The sequence below is a fragment of the Gavia stellata genome, chromosome 24 (genome assembly GCF_030936135.1).
Source record: "Gavia stellata isolate bGavSte3 chromosome 24, bGavSte3.hap2, whole genome shotgun sequence".
Lineage (NCBI taxonomy): Eukaryota > Metazoa > Chordata > Aves > Gaviiformes > Gaviidae > Gavia > Gavia stellata.
The window spans coordinates 9,214,566-9,233,066 of NC_082617.1; the positions used below are offsets into that span (position 1 = coordinate 9,214,566).

The 18,501-nt window shown below is 53.4% G+C and overlaps 1 protein-coding gene across 2 annotated transcripts in view; it reads right to left on the minus strand.

The window, feature by feature from the left end:
• Positions 1-379: 379 nt before the first annotated feature.
• Positions 380-18,501, minus strand: part of VAV2 (vav guanine nucleotide exchange factor 2) — a 151,901-nt gene continuing 133,779 nt past the window's right edge. Inside the window, exons 13-30 of one of the 2 annotated variants that reach the window (XM_059828640.1) lie at positions 17,069-17,155; positions 15,159-15,244; positions 14,767-14,899; positions 14,044-14,058; positions 13,491-13,600; positions 12,777-12,878; positions 12,583-12,671; positions 11,187-11,203; positions 10,811-10,832; positions 9,391-9,518; positions 9,132-9,206; positions 8,447-8,499; positions 7,617-7,733; positions 7,422-7,509; positions 7,204-7,327; positions 6,114-6,200; positions 3,892-4,046; positions 380-3,222 (exon numbers count right to left, since the gene is read on the minus strand). In XM_059828640.1, coding sequence (XP_059684623.1) covers positions 3,175-3,222; positions 3,892-4,046; positions 6,114-6,200; positions 7,204-7,327; positions 7,422-7,509; positions 7,617-7,733; positions 8,447-8,499; positions 9,132-9,206; positions 9,391-9,518; positions 10,811-10,832; positions 11,187-11,203; positions 12,583-12,671; positions 12,777-12,878; positions 13,491-13,600; positions 14,044-14,058; positions 14,767-14,899; positions 15,159-15,244; positions 17,069-17,155 — 1,536 coding nt within the window. In that variant the 3' untranslated portion in view covers positions 380-3,174. The remainder of the gene's footprint in view (positions 3,223-3,891; positions 4,047-6,113; positions 6,201-7,203; positions 7,328-7,421; positions 7,510-7,616; positions 7,734-8,446; positions 8,500-9,131; positions 9,207-9,390; positions 9,519-10,810; positions 10,833-11,186; positions 11,204-12,582; positions 12,672-12,776; positions 12,879-13,490; positions 13,601-14,043; positions 14,059-14,766; positions 14,900-15,158; positions 15,245-17,068; positions 17,156-18,501) is intronic. The other variant, XM_059828639.1, reaches the window with a different exon arrangement.

Genomic DNA, 18,501 nt, shown 5'->3' on the forward strand with positions numbered 1-18,501 from the left:
GGAGCCCCAGGAAAGCCGCCCGGCAGGAGCGCGGGACAACTGCGCGGGAGGCAGCTGCTCCAGAAACAAGGAGAAGGAACTCGACAGGCGAGCAGTCGGCTTCAGCGGCGCCTCACTGCAAAGAGCCGTGTCTGGCACTGCAGGAAGGACTTACTCTGAGTTTTGGAAGGGGTACGAAAACTTACCGTTCATGGCAGTGATCGGAAAGGATCCGTCCCCGTGAGCACGCGTCTCCCCTGGACTGGCCAAGCCAGCCCTCCGGCCCCAGCACAGCCAAGGGGGCTTCAGTAACAAGAAGCCCGACACAAGCCCGAGCCTGAGCCGCAGTAAAAACCATGGCTGGAAAAAAACCTATCAGCAAAATTACACTTTATTTTTTCGTTGTGGAATTTACTTTGATGTATTGTAACTTAAAAAGGTCTGGAAAAACCACATGCAAAAGGGTTTCTAAGTAGCAGCTAAAGTTTCTATTCCAGCATTACAAGCTATTCCAAATGATTTCCAAATTCCCAACTATAAACTATTCCATAAACAAACAGTTTTATCTTTAAACCCCCTCCACCCTACCCCAGTTAGTGCAGTGCAAAGGAAAAACCCAAGGAATTTACATATTATTTTCCAACGTATCCCATTCCAATTTTGAATGATCTGCGATGAACTAAAATATATATACAATTTTCTCGCCATCATAAAAAAACATTTCCCTTTCTTATTCACAGATATATATTGTGGCAAATGGCTGAATAATTACTTACAAACAAACCAATCTTTTTAACAAGTTTCTTACAACAGTAAACACAAGAGGGAGAGCTCTCCGGAGGAAGGGGGATTTGGCAGGGCCGGGAGGGGAGCGCAGGCAGCGATGGAGGTCAGGGATCCCTTTGGGGCGTAAGGGAGAGACGGTGCCACGGTCCCCGTCACAGAGTGCATGCTCTTCCAGCGAGGATGCCCTTGCTGCCTTACAAAATGGGCCACGTTAAACAGGAGGGTTGCGTAAGGCTTTAGAATCTGAGGCGCAACACGAGCCATCGTGAGTTTGTCTCGGGTGTGTGCGTGCGTGTGTCTCGTCCACCTTAAATACACCCTCAGCTCCGGGAACCGGAGCAGGGCCCTTTGCTTGGCGCAGGAGGAGCAGGGCATCGCCAGCTCCCTGCTGGCTGCTTCCCCTCGAGTGTACCCCGAGCTGAGCACCGAGGGGCTGGCCGGGAGAGGTTAGCACCAAACAGTACCTCGGGAAAGCCCCAAGCCCCTTCCGCGTCCCCGTCACCTTGCAGAGCAAGACCCCAGTGGGCACCCATCCCACTCCCCCCATGGCATCGAGAGCAGAGGCACTCGCAGGGCTCCGGGAGCAACAGGCAGGGAAGTAGGGTGGCTCTGGGCTTGTCACTGAGCAACAACACTTCATTTCCAGGTTAATATTTTTCCCGTTTCCTTGAGAGCTCCAAACTCTCCCATTTAACATCCCGAGCAGGGCACCACTGCTCCGTTTGCAGCAAGGCTTCGGATGCAGCTGTGGTACCCCCGTGCCAGGGACCGAGGGCATCAGCACCGCTCACCCACCCAATGCTGGCATCTCCCAGATGCCAAGAGCCCACACCGGGAACACAGTGCCCCACAGCAGGACCACCCCAAGACCCAGGGGAACAACATGAGGGCATGGAAGCACCAGCTCAAAACACCACTTATTCAGAGAGGCTGGAGGGCATTTCCCGGGCCTCAGAAATCAGATAGAGGAAAGTTGTTCCCTGGCACGTATTTGCTCCCACACATGTATTTGTTCGTATTTGCACTTTGGAAGGAAATTCTGGAGAGCAAAGCCAGTGCCTGGCAGAAGACGATGGCTGCGATTTCCACCCGGCAGCTCTGCCTACCAACTACGGGGGCTGCACTTTGGAAAGAACTCAGACGGACGGTGCTCAGGACGCAGCGGCAAGCGGACCTTTACTTGACAGCAGCAGCAGTAACAGCCTGTGGGAGGAAGAGAGGGGGCAACGCTCACAGCCCCCAAAAGTGCACACAGCTGGGGAAGTAGAGATGCTTTCACAACTTAGCGAGAGAAATCAGGTCTTCATACCGTAGCCCTCATTCAGGTGGGTTCGCTCCCCCGAACTCAGTGAGGTGGCACATGTCACCACTGCCAGAAAGATCAGCCTGGCTCGGGGGAGTCCTACCCGCAGCAGGACCAAGCTGGGAGTGAGGGCAGGACAGACCCATGGACACATGCTCCTGTCCACTCCTCTGCATGTACCTGGTGCCTTGGTGGCCTCCAAAACCCTCGCGTGGCAAAGCGAGTCTCCAGTCCGACAACACACCGAGACCTTCTGCTCACCAGTGGTACCAGTCGGCACCCTGGGCTGACCCCTCCACCCGCAGCAAGGCTGGTGGGATCAACGGTGGTTGTAAAGAAAATGGGCTTGGGATGCCAAAGCAGCTCTTTTCCGTCCTGTCTGACCTGGAGGTCCACTTCCAGCCTACATCTGATGGTCACAACACGCTCCTGGTGTCACAGCTGGCATCCTTCAGAAACGAGCAACAGCCGTTTCCTCCTCCCGGGTCGGGCGTCCCCGCTCTGCCCCCTCGCCCCGGCCGCAGCGCGGTGCTGCCGGACACTGCTGCGTGGCTGCCAGGGAAACTGCCGAAATCCTGACCCGGGCAGCCCGCCCGAGCGGTGTGGTGGGGGGTCCGCATTGTCCCCTCGGGGCTCAGTCACCCCCTCCCCTTAGAAACCCCCAAATTCTCACCTTGGCACACCCGCGCACCAGCCCAGGCACAAACCTTCAGCCTAACCCTCCCGCCACCATCACCACGGTGGCTTTTAAAACACCTTTACTAAAAGGGGATTGGACCCCATCCTCTGGTGGGCACCGCTCAGAGTCTCTCAGCTCTGTCCATGCACGGGAGTGCGGCTTTCCCGGGACTCTTCTGCAGCTGCTACACGAACGTTATCCGACAGACCATCAATCTTCTATACACGTAACAGGAGCGAGGCCACCGGCGGCCCCGACGCACAGGCGCACACACACTGTACAGAGGAACGGATTGCTAAAGAGTCTGCAAGAGCAGTCCTGGGAGGCGTCCGGCCGCGTCTCACGGGGAGCCGCGGGCGTCGGGTGTGCACGGTCTGCAGCGGCTCGCTCTGGGCGCTCGACGACTTTCCATCAGACATCCCCACAGTCATTGCACCCCCTCCTCTTCCACGTATGTCGAGGGAAACCAGCCAACCTGTCGGGGAAGCGGAGAGGTGAGCTGGAGACCGGGAAGCTGGAGGGACCTTCTGTCCCGCCACCGGGTCTATTCCCCCCCCCGGCCACGCGCTGTTCCCAGTGAGCCATTTGTACGGTGCCGGATGCACCCGCATCCCAACGCACGGTGGTGACAGGGACGTGGAGCCGCTGTTACCCTAATTTGGGATGGCACTAGCAACTACACATTGCTTTGGACACGTGAGTTGTCTGCATATATAAAGGATCAGGGCATGAAGAACCTGTCCCGAGGGCTACAAACTCTGTGGGACATCAGGTCAAGCCATCAGCCCGCTGCTTTTCCCCGGGATGCCGAGCCTTTCACCTGCAGAGCCGCCCCTGCACAAATCCCCCACGTGCATGTTTAAGGAAGAGCAGACTCGGACATGGCCTGAGCTGGCGTGTGCGCCTGCCCACCACATACACTGGGTGTCGCGTGTCACTGTCACACAGCACCGATTGGCAACACAGCGGTGGCTCTCATGAGATGACAGCCCATCCACGAGCCAGAAAAGAGCAAGAGGGAGTGGGATGTGTTCCCCTGCCCTTCGCTGTCCTGACAGCAGGCTGCGCTCCGGCTGGGCAGGTTGAGAGCACGGAGGACCTTGCACTGCAGAAATGGGACCGGACATTATCTGGATGCACTCACTCTTCCGTTAGTTTCCCCCTTCCACCATCCCTGGTCCCCGCCAATCCTGCTGTAGATCTTCACCACGTCACCCTCTCGCAGTGAGAGCTCCCGCATGTCCCGCGCCGCAAAGTTGTATCGTGCCACTGCTGTCCCTATGACCCGTGGGGTGAACACTGCAAGGGGAGAAAGCAGAGGGAGTCGGGAGCTGCCCCGCCGTGTGGGACCGGCCAAAGCCTGGGGAAAGCTTGGTGAGGTTCAACCTGGGTTTTCCACCACGGTGCTGGCTCCCATTGCAACGCCACGACCCGTATCAGCTCGGATGGCGGGGCTGGCCTCATCCGAACTGCTCAGCCCCACACGGACTGGGGCGGTCAGGGGTACACTGGATTCCTGCTGGGCTTTGAACAGCTCCATGGGCTTGGGAAGCCCCTCTCTGCTGACGGGGAGAGTCCAGGAGGGGTTTGGTGGGGATTGCTGGGGTGAGGGGCACTTTTGTGGTAAAAGAAAAGATTTCACAGGAATACACAATCATTAACAATGAAATCACGGAAAAATCCCGTTCCACTATCAGTATCAGGTCTGGCTGCCACACAGCTCCCAGCACCTGATGGGACCACCTTGTCAAAAGATTTCACAAATCAACTTGTATTTAAACTACTTCAAAAAATTGAGTTATTGGGACTGGATTCTCCTAGAGGTGCTGAGCAAAACCTGTAAGTTTTGCCGTGAGGAGGAACAAGCTGCTGACGCGGTATCCTCCCTGCTCCTGTCCCTGCCAGGGAGCAGCCAGGGAAAACTTGGTCCCATTACAGACCAAAAGCTGCAAAAGCGCCCTGCAAACCCTACTGCTGACTAACACCTTGTGATAAGAAGCATGGCCCCCTGAGCCGCCCCGGGACCCGGCCTCCGCCAGCACCGGCACGGCCCCAGCACCGCGGATCTCCATCGCTTCAGGCAGGGGATGCTCGGGGAAGGCACAAGGAGGAGCAGCAGCGAGGGGGGAAAGGCAGGGGCAGGGCTCAGCTTCCCCGCCCCGGCACCTGGGCAGGGGGAAGGAGGGTTGGAGAGCAATGGTGGGAGGGATGGGATGGGCAGAGAAGGAGAAAAATGCACCTCCTCTGAAGTTTGAAAAATAAACCCCACCCCGAAGGGACGTCGTGTTTCGGTGAAGCTGCCCTTTTTGTCCCAGAAGTTTCGAGGATTACTTTCAATTTTAAAAGTCTGCAAACCAAGGTTGAACTAAGTTTGAGGAAAAGCTTTGCCCAGGTTTTCAGCTCTCGGGATGGAAGGAAATGAGGATGGCGATGGAGACGGTCCAGACACACAACGTGCAATTACTGGAGGGCTCGTCCGTCCTCGCCAGGCAGCCAGGCTGGAGAACGGAGCGAGAATCATGGCAGCTTTGAAATCTTTCATCAGGAGCTTGCTCAGAGCCCGCTGCTGCACAAGTTACTTTCTGCAGTACTTTCTACGCAGTTAAAGGATCCCAGATTCCCAGAATTATGTTCTAATACCCTGAAAAGTTAAGTGTTCTTCCCAAACACGGCAGTAAGGAAAGCAGGCATGGCTTTGCCAATGATTTTCCCTGTCCAGCCTAAAGAAAATGCTGAATGGTAAAAGCTTAAACGGGAAGACATGAACTGGCACGGTTTTGCTCTGATCCCTGCCAAACAGACACCGGTCTGTAACACATTTAAATCGATGGGGTTCAAACGCCAGAGCACCACTGCACTCTCTGCACAAAACAGATTAGACAGCGCAGGGTTCCCCGCTCCTCAGCAAGGGGCTCCTGAGCAGCCTCAGATACCAGAGCTCAAAAACTGCCAGACATCGAGATGTTCTCCTTGTACAGCAAGGAGAAACGGTCTGGAAGACAGTGTGATGCCAATGCTCATTCGGTGAAACACATGGGATAAGCAGGTCGAGCTTGAAGTACATCATGAGATCCCAATGCGCTAGATTCATTTTTTTGTTAATTTTAGCCCCCTTTCTCAAATAGTGACAACTCCATCTCCTCCCTGCCGTGATTTTGGGGAGAGGGGGGAGTGCGTTTTGCTTCCAGCCAAGCCACGGTTAATTGACGTATTTCCAGACTGTGCCCCAGGGCAGCTCTGGGGACCCCCTGAACTGCCTGCGGTGACGGAGGGACAGCGGGGACCCCGCAGGTCCCGCTGGCGATGGCTTTCAAGCTGGGGATGCTGCAGCCTGGGGAAGGCGGCAGGTCTCTCCGGCACTGGTACCTGACCAGAAGGGACTTGAGGAGCTCTGAGAAGAAAAGTTGAGGCCCTGAGGACTGAGAAAAGAAAAGTTGTAGGAAGCACAGGAGGCTGCAAAGAGGTTAGAGAGAAACAGAAAGAGGCAGAACAGGCATTAAAAAGGAAATTAAAAAAACCCAAAACTATAATGCACAACGCTTTAAAAGCCAACGAAGAAATACAGGGCAAAGCATGCAGAAGGTTTTGCACAGGGGCTCAGAACTGGGACAACCAGCGGCAGGTCCACCCGCAGCCCCACAGCCAGTGTAGGGGCTCGAAAGTCATCCTGGGGTTGTATTTTACTGGAAAAGGTATTTAATCAACATTTAAAAACTACCTTCCTTTGGTATTCTTTTTAAAATATACCACGGAAAAAGTTTTTAAAGAATGCATTTTTCCCCACAAAGTAGTTATTTCTGCACTCAGGCTTTTAGACAAAACGGAACACTTTGCACTAATGCACGTTTTTCTTTCTGTTTCTTTTGTTTTTTTATTTTTATTTGAGGCACAGACTTACCATTTCTCCCATCACCTCCATTAAAGGAGTCCCACTGGGATACAAACCATCACAAGAAACACTGGAACTGGATCCATTAAAACACAGGCACAAAAACTCACGTGCGCAGGTAAGACACGATATATCCCGCTAACAGAGCATCACATCTCCGCTCACTACCCAGAGGCGGACAGCCTGCCCCTGCAGCCGCAGGACTGGGGGGTGGCAAACCACCCCCGAGCACAGGGTGCAAAACCGCAGGAGGAAAAGCAGCCTCCCCCTGCAAAAACTCTCCCTGGGAGGCTGCACCGGCTCCGCGGAGCCGCACGAGCTCGGGGGAGCAGCAGCAGGCAGCCCCAGCTCGGCCGGACCCCCCCGACCCCTGCCACCTCCTGCGAGACCCGTCCTCAAAATGCCACCAGCTGAGCAGGAGACTCATTTGCAAATCGGGGGGCTCAAGCCCTACAGCAAAGCTATAAACCCCTTTATCCAGAGGGTGCTCCTACACCTTGCTGAAAGGGTGAGATTTTCCATCAGGGGTTTAACAGCGCCCGCTCGCGCGGCTGAGCTGGGTTTTACCTGGAGAGCGGGTGAAGGTCCTGGAGGTAGAGCGCTCCCGAGATTTATAGGGGTATTTCAGCGTCGTGTCCAGCTGCTTGAAGCTCTCCTTCAGCGAGTGGCTCTGGTAGTATTCGACCAGCTCCTGCGGAGGACAGAGGGGCACCCGGCTGTCTCCGCTGTCCTCTGCGTGACTTGCAGGGACAGTGCGCACGCTCAAAGGGGCTACAAAAACCCACCAGCAAGCTTTCGAACTTCTTGGCTTCCGTGATGTGAATCCAGTTGTCCTTCTCCACCACCTTGATGTGCTTCACCTCCTCGTTGAACCTGCAAACGGCAGCAAAGGCACTCAAGAAAACGTAGCCGCGTGCTCCAGCCCCATTTTGCCCTCCGCGTGTGAGTAATACTAAATTACTAAATTAAGTATTACTCACTTAATGCTGATGGCAAAGCGCTCAGCCTCGGCCGGCCGCTCCCGGATCAGGTAGGTGCCGCTGACGTGAGACTTCAGCAGGTTGTCCGTCTGCTGCCGCTCCATGTTCCCTGCGAACCTAGAGCCCACAGATTAACGAATTAACTAAAAATTAATGCATATCTTTAAAACAGGCACATTTTAGACAAAAAGATACATCTTTTTTAAAGGGATGAAGGTTGGGCAAGTAGAGAAGCAGGTCTCATCCAAAACTTCATGAGCAGAAAGGGAAGTGCCCAGAGATATACAAGAAGCTGCTCAGCCACTGAACAGAGAGAATGAGGGATGCAGAGTACAATCTCTTCCCTTTAAAGTCTCTTATGTTTCCAGGGCACCTAGAAAATCCCACTAACTGGGAATTGGTCCCCAGGTGAACAAGGCTTCAGCAAGAGCTGGGGAGTGGGGATAATTTAGACTCATGAATTTGCAAACCTGGATGGAGCTGGAGGGAAGGAGCAGGAGGCAAGCCAAGTGCAACCTCTCCCACCAAGGCAGGAATTCCTTCCTTCCTCCCAAAACAGTTTTCTGGGCACAGAAAACACAGAAAATGGGAAGAGAAACCAGCGCCCCTCCTTTTGCCTCTGACCTTCGCCATCAGCAAAAAAAATCCCCTCTGATGCTGCCAGGGCTGCACCAGGTTTCAACACCCAAATGCCACTGCAGCACCGCTAACCTGCACTCATAATTCAGTATTAGAGGGGATTCCTGACAAAGTAACAATTAAAAGGCAAAGTCGATATATTTTCCGGCCAGAGGAAGGCACACTGCCGAGCGGCAGGCAGGGCGACTCACCACGGGTACGCCGTGTAGTCTATCTCGCGCGAAGGCGGCCGGCTGTTGGGAGGCTGCAAAGAGAGCATTGCTTATTACTGGTGAGCCAGCGTCTCATCAGGCTATAGATCACGTGCGAGATACTCCTCTCCACGGGAGGGTTATCGTCTGCCAAGCCGTTTCTGAATTATTGGCTTCGGCGGCGGAGAGCAGTGTTGTAGCTGAGCACTTCTCTCTCAGCCTCCCAGCTGTGATGAGCATGCTGCATTTTTTCATTTACCGGAGAGTTTTTTAATTGGGAAGTGGCTGACAGTGTTACAAATCAGAGTGAAAAAACCCAAAAGTGCAGTTTTCCTGTACTGTGACTGATCTCAACCGCTCTGCTCCCGAATCAGCCTCGCAGAGGAGGAATGGGGTCCAGACCTGGTCACGCCAACCCCAACCTTGGGAACAGGGCTGAGACCAATCTGACCAGACATTTGCAACCATGGGATGATGGATCCACTTCCTCGCTAATTCAGCCACTGTAAAAGGCCTCATTCAAGGTCCAGGGACTTACTGGAAGGACCAAGGTCTAAAGCAGAAGGCTGAGAAGAGTGACCGGCACCGCCGGAGCAGCACATCCCATGACAGCCCCCAGCGCCCGCCCCAGCGCTCCTGCAGCACCCGCAGGTGCTCCCGGCTCCATCTCCTCTTCGGCACTTACCCTCGCATCAACTGGGCAGGGCTTCACCGACGAGCTGGGAAAATAACCTGACTTCTTCGTCTGCAGCAACCGCCCCTGCAAAGCCAAGCTGGGTATCAGACTGGGGCGCACGTTGGGGAGCAACGTTTTTGCCGTGCAGGGATGGGGATGGTCACCGCTGCAGCTCCGGGGCTCCGGGAAAGCCCACAAATAAAAGGGACGATGCAGAAGTCAGTTGTTTAAAACTTCCCGGGAATTTCCCAAGGGGAATCGCTCTCACCTCCCACCACGGCGAGTCGGGGTCCCCCCTCAGCAGCTCGATCACGTCCCCAATTTGAAACGTCAGCACCGGCTTTCCGGGGGGGGCTGGGTTTCCGTGGTAATTCTGAACTGCCACCATTTTAGGACCTGGAACAGATGCAAAACAGTTTCAGCACCTTGTCCCAGTTAAGAAAAAGCAAAACAAAAATACCCCCCTCAAAGTCTGTTGTTCCTTATCCTGCGAACCACAAACCCAACGGCACCGGCAGGCAGGATTTGGGGTAGAAAGCATGAAAGCAGAAAGGAACAGTGCCCACAGAGAATGCTCTTGGCTCCTGCTGTTACATGGATGGCTGAGTTCACTGAGCAAAAATAAACCCATGAAGGACCGAGCCAAGCCAAAGCTCCGACTCCCACCCCTGCACCTGGACTTGAACCTCGCCGAGGCAGACCGGCTCTCGTTAGGTGATGCCCGGTCAGCACCAAACCCCGCCGGGTTCAGTGGTGACACCCGCGATTGCCAAAGGGACGAGCAAACACTCGGCTTCCGCTGAATTTCAGCTGGACCTGGGACCCAAACGCCCCTGAAGCTCATAGTCAAAGTCCAGCTCTCGCCAACAACTGCACGTTAAATAAGCTTCCCCAACCGCACTAAACCCACAGTGTTTATCTGCAAAATGCTTTCCCACCTCTGCCTCTCCCTGCCCAGCGAGAGCATTCTGTGCGTTCTTTTTTTAACCACCAATTTGATTCAGGTTTCTTTTTGCCAGGCTTGGCTTTCCTTTTAACAGAAAAAGTACAAACACAAATTGTTCCTTCTCCTTCGAGCCAGCGCATGGGCAGGGCAGGCCCAGCACTCTTCAAGGCTAGTTTTAAGCAAAGGAAAATAAAGAAATATTGTGACAACGGTCACGACTAATGGCCCCATCAGAGGGCAGCGCCTGGAGCTGCACATCCCCGCAGCGCGCCAGACACATGTCGGCGGGAAGATGCTCCCCATCAGCAACAAGCCTCCCAGCCAGGACGCCTTTGGTCTGCCCTGAAGGACAATCTGGCCCAAGGAAATTCGCCAGGCTCGCCTCCAGTACTGGTGTGGCATGCAGAAGCTTTAGCCGCACGGCAGAGCAGGCCAGGGGCACGAAGGCACCCAAAGAAACGACGGGGTGCTGGCGGCTGCAGCGGGCGAGGGCTGAGCCCAGGGAGGAGCCGGGTCTTCCCGCAGGAGACCCGAGTGCTGCTTTGGGGAGCAGGGACAGGAGAGACCTCGGTGCCCCACTGCTTGCTGTGAGGGTGGCACAGGACCCTTCTGCAGCTACTAATGCTGCTGTCTGGTTTTGGAAGGAGCTTCTCCCTCCCACGTGCTCAATGTTAGGGACACCTGCAGCCACAATCAAGACACCATCTCTACTTGCCCTTCTGCAATACAGTCATGCCCTTACCAGGTCCGGCACTCAGCGAATCCTGCAAAGAGAAAGGAAAAAGTCTCCATGAGGACATGGCGGTCTGGGCTCCCTCCACGAGCACCTGCCTGAAGCCACCGCGACAAGAAACCCTCTCCTGAAACCTCCCTGGCACCTGGTGCTCGCCCCAGCTGGGTGCTGGCACCTCCCGCGGGCCATGGTGCTGCCCAGACCGGGCCAGTTTTAGGCTGGAGGAGAGGCCATCAGTCTCTAGTCCTGGCCCCCAAGTTACTGGGACCCCCCCCGAGGCCGGTACTGGCTCTCCCCATGAGCTGCCCACACCTGGACCGGGCAAGGATACAGGCTCTGCCCAAAGCAGAGGGGGATGCGGGAAAAGGGCCATCAAACAACGTACCTGGTCTGCTGAAGAACCTGCAAGAGAAATGTTGAAATAAGCGGTTAATTTAACAGGCAACAAACCCCGTTTTCTGTTTCTCTTGACGCTGTGAGTACCAATAAACCAGCATCAGTGCTTGAACTTGATGGAGGGAGCACAAAGCAGAGGCTGGGGTCACTCGAATCACTGCTCTGCACCGGGTGGGCAAGACCCAGGGAGGGACTGGAGCCCAACAAGGACATTTTCTCACTTACACGAAGTTCCATGATTTTGTTTCTTCCTCCCTGCGCTGGTTTTGGCTGGGATAGTTAATTTTCTTATAGTAGCTAGTATGGGGCCGAGTTTTGGATTTGTGCTGGAAAGAGTGTTGATACCCAGGGATGTTGTCCTTACTGCTGAGCAGCGCTTACACGGCACCAAGGGCTTTCTGCTCCTCACCCCCCCACAGCGAGCAGGCTGGGGGTGCCCAAGGAGTTGGGAGGGGACACAGCCGGGACAGCTGACCCCAAGTGACCAAAGGGATATTCCATAGCATATGATGCCATGCTCAGCATATACAGCTGGGGGAAGAAGAAGGAAGCGGGGGACATGTTCGGAGTGATGGTGTTTGTCTTCCCAAGTACCTGTTATGTGTGATGGAGCCCTGCTTTCCTGGAGATGGGAACACCTGCCTGCCGATGGGAAGGAGCGAATGAATTCCATGTTTTGCTTTGCTTGCGTGTGCGGCTTTTGCTTTACCTATTAAACTGTCCTTACCTCAACCCATGAGTTTTCTCACTTTTACCCTTCTGATTCTCTCCCCCATCCCAGCGGGGGGGAGCGAGTGAAAGGCTGTGTGGTGCTTAGTTGTCAGCTGGGGTTAAACCACAACACTCCCTCCACTCCCCACCCAAAACCTCCCCAAAGCCACCTATGACACTCCCCTGCACCAAGCAGCATCAGGGCTCTGACTGGAGCGAGGAGAGGTGAGTCACAGGTTTGCCCAATTTAGATCAAGGATGCAGATTTTTGCAGCGCTGTGGGGCATTTGGGATCCAGAGATAAGGTTTCTCCTCATCAGAAACATGATTCCTGGCACGGACCCTCCTGCTTTCACTAACCAACATCTGTTGATGAAGAAATCCTCACCCCTCTTAAATGACCTCCCAGCACGAGGGCTGGGTGCATCCCACCTAGTCCACAGAGCTGCTGAGATCCTCTGACACACACGGGATTCAGCTCATTGTTTTGGAGGGTTTTGGTTGGTTTTTAAACCACCAGCCACTGTGAATTACAGCCCTGGGAGGTGGGTGGGAGCGTACTCAGATTTTGTTATGCATCAACAAACATCAGTGCTTTATAGAGCCCATCTTTCAGATCATTCACATGCATCCACCTCCTTGGCACAAGCCGCTAACACTGTGAAATAACTCACCCATCTTGCAGGGAGGAATGATCTCCAAGCACTCCTTATGAGCACCCGCTCCACATTTGGGGCAAAGATAGCCCTGGTAGAAGGTTCCTCTGTGCCAAAAAAGAAGTCAGAAAGTCCTAATTCAGCCCCAGCTTTGAGATTTTTCTTTCCGTGTTTTAATGCAGATGCAGAAAAGCTGGAAGGATGTTGCTCACCTCAGGAACATCCTGCAGGCTTTGCAGTTGGTAGTCTTTTCAAATGTGTACATCTGAAAGTTATGGTGATTTGCATTGGCTTTCTCTGGCTTTATGTTGGACCTAAGGGAAAGGACCGGGGGGTTATCAACCTGTCCCTGTGAGCCACGCTGCACTCGTGACCTGTCACGGCAGCTGCGGTTTGCATTTCAGTCAAAGTTTGGAAATCACATGGACAGATAAGAAATCAAGTGTGGAAGCAGACTCGGGGCTTGACTGCTGCAGCAGAGAGAGGATTTTGCCCATCAACCTTCCCCTGGGACAACACTCGCGGATTTGGCCCTTGCCCGAGTCAATCAACAGCCCAGACCTGCCCGCGCGGGGCCAACCCCTGCTCTGCTCAGGACCAGGTCCCCGCAGCAGCAGCCCTCCTCCTGCAACGCCTTCCTCCAGCCCCAGCTCAGTGCTTCACGCATGGCCTGACACCACGGCAATCACTGCAGGCGTCACGTCAGAGATGCACCACGCGGATGTTGCTGCAGACGCTGGGGGTAGAGGATTTCCCGCTGCACCCAAGCTCCCTTTGCGCAGGGACCCGTCCAGCAAGCCCATGTGAGCTTCCCCATCACAGGCTTTGCTGTCGGAGCTGGTCTCCAGTAGCCTGGCCGGTCCAAGACGCTGTCCCCCCGTGCTTGGCGACTGCACGCCAGGGCTAGAACAGCCACTCGTGCTCACATTGCCATTTCAAACTGCTCCATCCACTTCCTCTTCATTTCCTCTGTCTTGCAGAAGAACTGGAAGCCCTGCTTTCCCTGAAGGTGAATTAGGTAGAAGCCGTACGACCACTGCAAGAGAAAACGAGAGAGCTGATCGGACTGCTGTGCTCCCAACGCCTGAGCAGCAAAATGTGCCGCGCTTTTGTTCACGTATCTTAATAACTGCTCTCGGTGCCTGTCCCCTTCCCTGCTTCTGAAGGACTGCTGAACCTTTGCAAAGCTAACAGCAGGGAAGGAGGAAGAAGAGCTCCGTGTTTCCCTAACACATCACAACTAACGATGCCTGAATCAGCTGGGCGCCGTGCACCAGGGCCAAATAGGTTTTTATGGTGGCAGACGAGAGAACCCGGATTTTTCTGCTCCAGTGGATCCCCCCCAACCATTATATCTCTCCCTGACAGCAACTGACAGCCCAGGAGGAACATCTGACCTGCCCAGTGCACATATGCTCCGCCTGTCTCGTTACAACATTGCACGGAAAAACACGAGAGAAAATTGTGTGCTTTGCTTACCATTTTTCCATGAGACTAGAAAGCATAGGAGAGCAAAGTGGAAATACAGTTCATTAAAACACAAAGCTAGCAGCATTTCTTCAGCATCCAAGTGGTAAAATTGGCTATTCTTACCCAAATGTCACTTATCCCATCTGTACAACACCCCTTCCCCTTGCATGTAAGTGGATTAAGCTAACGGGTCTCTGCTAAACGGATAGCTGGGAGGTTTTCCTTCACGGCTGCAGACGAAGCCCCAAACCACTGAAAAAATGATGTTCCCTCAGTGGCAACCGTGTTCCGAGCGCTGATTTTGGCAGGCTGGTTGGCAACACTCATGCTGCCTTTGCAGGCTCCTCCGCCCCGCGACTCGTGGGAGCGAGAGCATCCGGACGGACCTTCCCTCCCTGCCCTCCTCTCCGCCCCGTCTGGCGTTTGCTCCCTGATGGTCCCGCACTGCTGGCAGGCCAGAAAGCAGGGAGCAGCTTCCTCTCTCCTAACCCAAATCATCCCAGCGTCTTCAGGGCTGTTTTGCAAGGATGGAGGTCAAGGATCAAGCCCAGCCCCACATTAATGAACATTTCCCAACTCTCCGTAAGGCTGTTCTGAAATCTGAGCATTTATTTTCCAGCATTTTGCAAGCTCTGTTTCTATTTTAAAAGGCTAATGGGAATGTAATACCCAAGGATTGGCCCAAACAGCTCAAAAATGCTCTCCAGCAGAGCTAATCCCTGGTCCACCAACCTTCTTAATGTCCTTGTTGTTCATAGGGTCATCAGTCATCTTGTGGAAGAGCAGCTCAATGATTTCTTTCAGCTCATAATTGTATCCTTTCCTTTTGCAGACGATCACCACTTTATCAAATAAAAATAAATACCTGCCCAAAGCAAGCAAATAAACAAGCAACCCAGTCAAACATCTCATTAAGGTCCCCATTCAAGGGAAAGTATTTGGAAAGCTCTGCAGAGCTTCCCAGCCAGCGCAGCTCAATGCTCTAACCGCGCTGCAATTTCACACTGACGGTGATTTCTGTCAGCGCAACTCTAGGCAATCACTGGATAAATGAGCACAAGGGGAATCGCCAAACAAAGGCACATTTATTTTGGGAAAACTTCTGAGCGCCGTGGCTCACTCACCTGTCCTGCTTGGTGTGGTTGACTATGGAGCGGACCTTCAGCTCGCCATCGATCTTCGGCCTCCCGAACTCCTCCAGCTTCACTTGCTGCAGAAAGCAAAGCAGAGCTAAGATCCACAGCCAGGGCTGGGACGATGCTTTGGAGGCTGAAACCCAAACCTGCCCGGATCGCACAGCGTGCGGGCGGCATCCCCACCAGCCCTGCCTCGAGCTGCAGAAGCTCCTGGGAGAAGCATCGCCAAGGAGAGCCCACGCACGAGCACGGTGCCGGCACCAGGAACGGGACCATGGGAGGTCCCTGGGGCTCCAGCACCAGCATCCCAGGGCAAGGCTCAGGAGTCAAAGCATTTTTGCAAGGTTTGGGATCCAGAAAGCAAAACCCCCACAACATAAGCTATCTTCCAGGGGTTTCTACAAAACCAGAACCAAGGCTATTGTAGTTTTGATTCCCATCCTGAACCAAGACTGGAGATCTTGGGGAGGCTGGCACCCAACCCAAGGGTTTGGTCAGTTTGTCTTTCTGCTCAAAAGCCCTTGCGAACGTTGCTCGGTGCAGCACAGCTGCTGAGCCACGGGAATCAATACCCTTGCACAGTTCTTACAGGAATAAAAAATACTGTGAAGCACCACCGCAGGTCAGGAAAATAAATATTTTACACAGCTGTGTGTATAGTCTGTAATAATTTCATTGCCGTGCCATGTGGGCTCTGTATACACAACACCAACCACTCCACAACGTCCCGCACGGTGCAATGAAAGGAAACACGGAGCAGAACGTGCGTGGGATTGATCTGCAGACAGGAGTGACTGCTTTGCTAACATCTCATCTTCCGCTTGTCAAACTTGCTCTCTGGCTGCTGAAAGGAGGAGGAGTGGCTGCTTAATGCCCCCATTTACATTCCCCTTTTTAAGGAGCATGACGTCTGATTGTGCGCACAGATCAGGATTATCCTGGCTGCTTCCATCAAAACCTGTGAGCCACAACGGCCCATAACCCACCGGAGAATTTTTGCAGGTTTCTCTTAAAAATTAAGGATTTTGTCTCTGTCTGTTAAATAACCATCAATTAAAAGTTCATTGTTTTCAAATGAAGTCGAGGCTTAAACCCCCCAAACCCAGCACCCCTCCGGGAAGCCCTCGGGGTGAGCAGCCCCCCCAGCACCTCCCTCCATCAGCCCTTTTGAAGCATCTCAGGTGTCAGCCCCCAAATTGCATTACCCCAGCGTAAAGCGTGACAGCAGAGCAGCTGCGCCCGCAGCTGACCAGCCCTCCCCTCCCTCCCACCCCCCAGCAAATGTGGGAAAAAGCTCGTTAGCTTGAAGCTCTGCCACTGAATATTAAATTAATGAGCTGCTTTGGGGCTAAAGCGAGTGATGGGTTGCACAGGGTGGGCTGATGCACAGGAAAGGGACCAAGTGGTCGATATCTCTGGAGTTTGAAGGATGAGATTCTCCTTAAAATATCTGGTTGAGATTTTGGGAATTAGATGCATATTACATCTGCCCTTCTCCTCCAAGCGGGCCTTGGGACATTTCAAGTGCCAGAACATTTAGTTAACTTCTCTGTCCTCTTAACAGCAAAAGAAAACCCACTTTAAATAGCAGACAGGAAATTAAATAGCAGATTTGGGGAATTCTTGGGTCCCCCCTACACTAGTAACATGAGAAAAAGTTGGAGAAACGATTTCAGTGTAACACCACCACCAAAAGCCACCCTCCATCACAGCCAGACGGGGTTTGTAATGTAGCAACCACTTCTGGACCATCAGCAAAACCAGCCAGCGATCAGGGAGTGCCCGAACGCACAGGGATCCTTCTCGGGTAGCACATCAGATTCGGTAGTAATCGCACAGAAAAAGCAGATATGTTAATAATAAATTAAAGTAGGGAGTGAGAGGATTTTCCAACTTACCAGATTTTCTATAGAGCTCTGAAATTCACTTATTTTCTTTAAAGTCTCTTTGTCCCTCTTTACTTCATTTATGTACATGGCCAAGTCCTTAAAAGAAAAGTGAGTATGGATTTTTATTTTCCAGATAAAACTAGTACCTTCCCAAGGCAGAGAAGACACAACCCCGGCTCCCCGAAGCCGTGCTCCCCTCCGCTCTCCGGAGTCGGACCAGGATTCAGGCAGCAGCCCGGGCCAGGGGGAGCACAGGCTTTTTGTGCTTGCACTGCTGAAACCAGGCAGGTGCTGCAATTTTTATCATTTCCCAGAAGAGGGCAATGCATGAATCCAGTGCAGCACAGCAAACCAGACCTGGCTTTTACCTGGAGAGAGCCCAGGCCAGCAGCCAGGCATCCCCTGCCTTTGCGCCTCTGCCCCGGCAGCATCCTTCCCTCCCAGCTTTCATCACCGTAATTCCCTTCATCCCCGCCCCAGATCCAGAAGCTGCGAGCCAGTCTCTGCTGTCAAAACATCCACGTCTGTAAAACAATTGCTTTGGAGACCCAGCTGCACCTTAGCTGGGAACAGCACTTGACCTGGTTCTGCCCCCACTTGCTTCCAGCTGACCTCCCTGGGTGCTCCGGATCGCACCTGAGCTGGTGCAAGCGCTGGGATGCTCACGCTCTGTCCTCTCAGGGGACAGCCCGCGAGAGCGTCCCCGTCTCCAATATCTCCCACCACACAAAGGCTACCGTGTAAAATAAGGAGACACTCGATGGAGCTTGTTCTGCCCTGAAAAACTCCTTGCTGACCCAAATTTTGACCCATCAAAGAGAAAGAACCCTATCCCTTCCACTAAAACAACGTCTTACACCCTTGGGAGCGTATTTTCTGTGCCTGTTTGCTTCTTCTCTGCTCCCTGCCTCCTTGTCCTCAACAATAGCTCTTGTCAACTTGGATTAAATCTGAACATGGGATTTTTTTAAGACATCCCCTCTGGGTCAGACCTTCCTCAGCTTCCCAACATAAGAAGGGTTAATCACAGATGATAATCACAAATCTACGTGACAATACTTATAACATCGCAAAATACCCCAGCGGCCGGTGGCAGGGATGGTGATGAAGAATGACAAAACCAAAAGCCTTATGAAGTGGCATCTTCCATCACGCTTGAGCATTTGCTCCCTGCTGCTGAATAGGCCGTGTCCTACGCAAACGGGAAACACAATCCCGGGATCAACTGCGACTTGAAACAGCGACAACAACGTGCAAACTGGGGCTGCGGCATTTAACTGGGGATTTGCTTTGCCCCCACCATCGCCCGGGGGCTCGGTTCTGCGCACGCAGGTGGAGGGTCGGTACCTGCACCAAATACCCTCATGTGCAATTTTTTGGTGCAAATTGTGTCCCTGCTTTGTGCAAACAACTACCTGTGCAAAATAAAAGGGAGACGAATC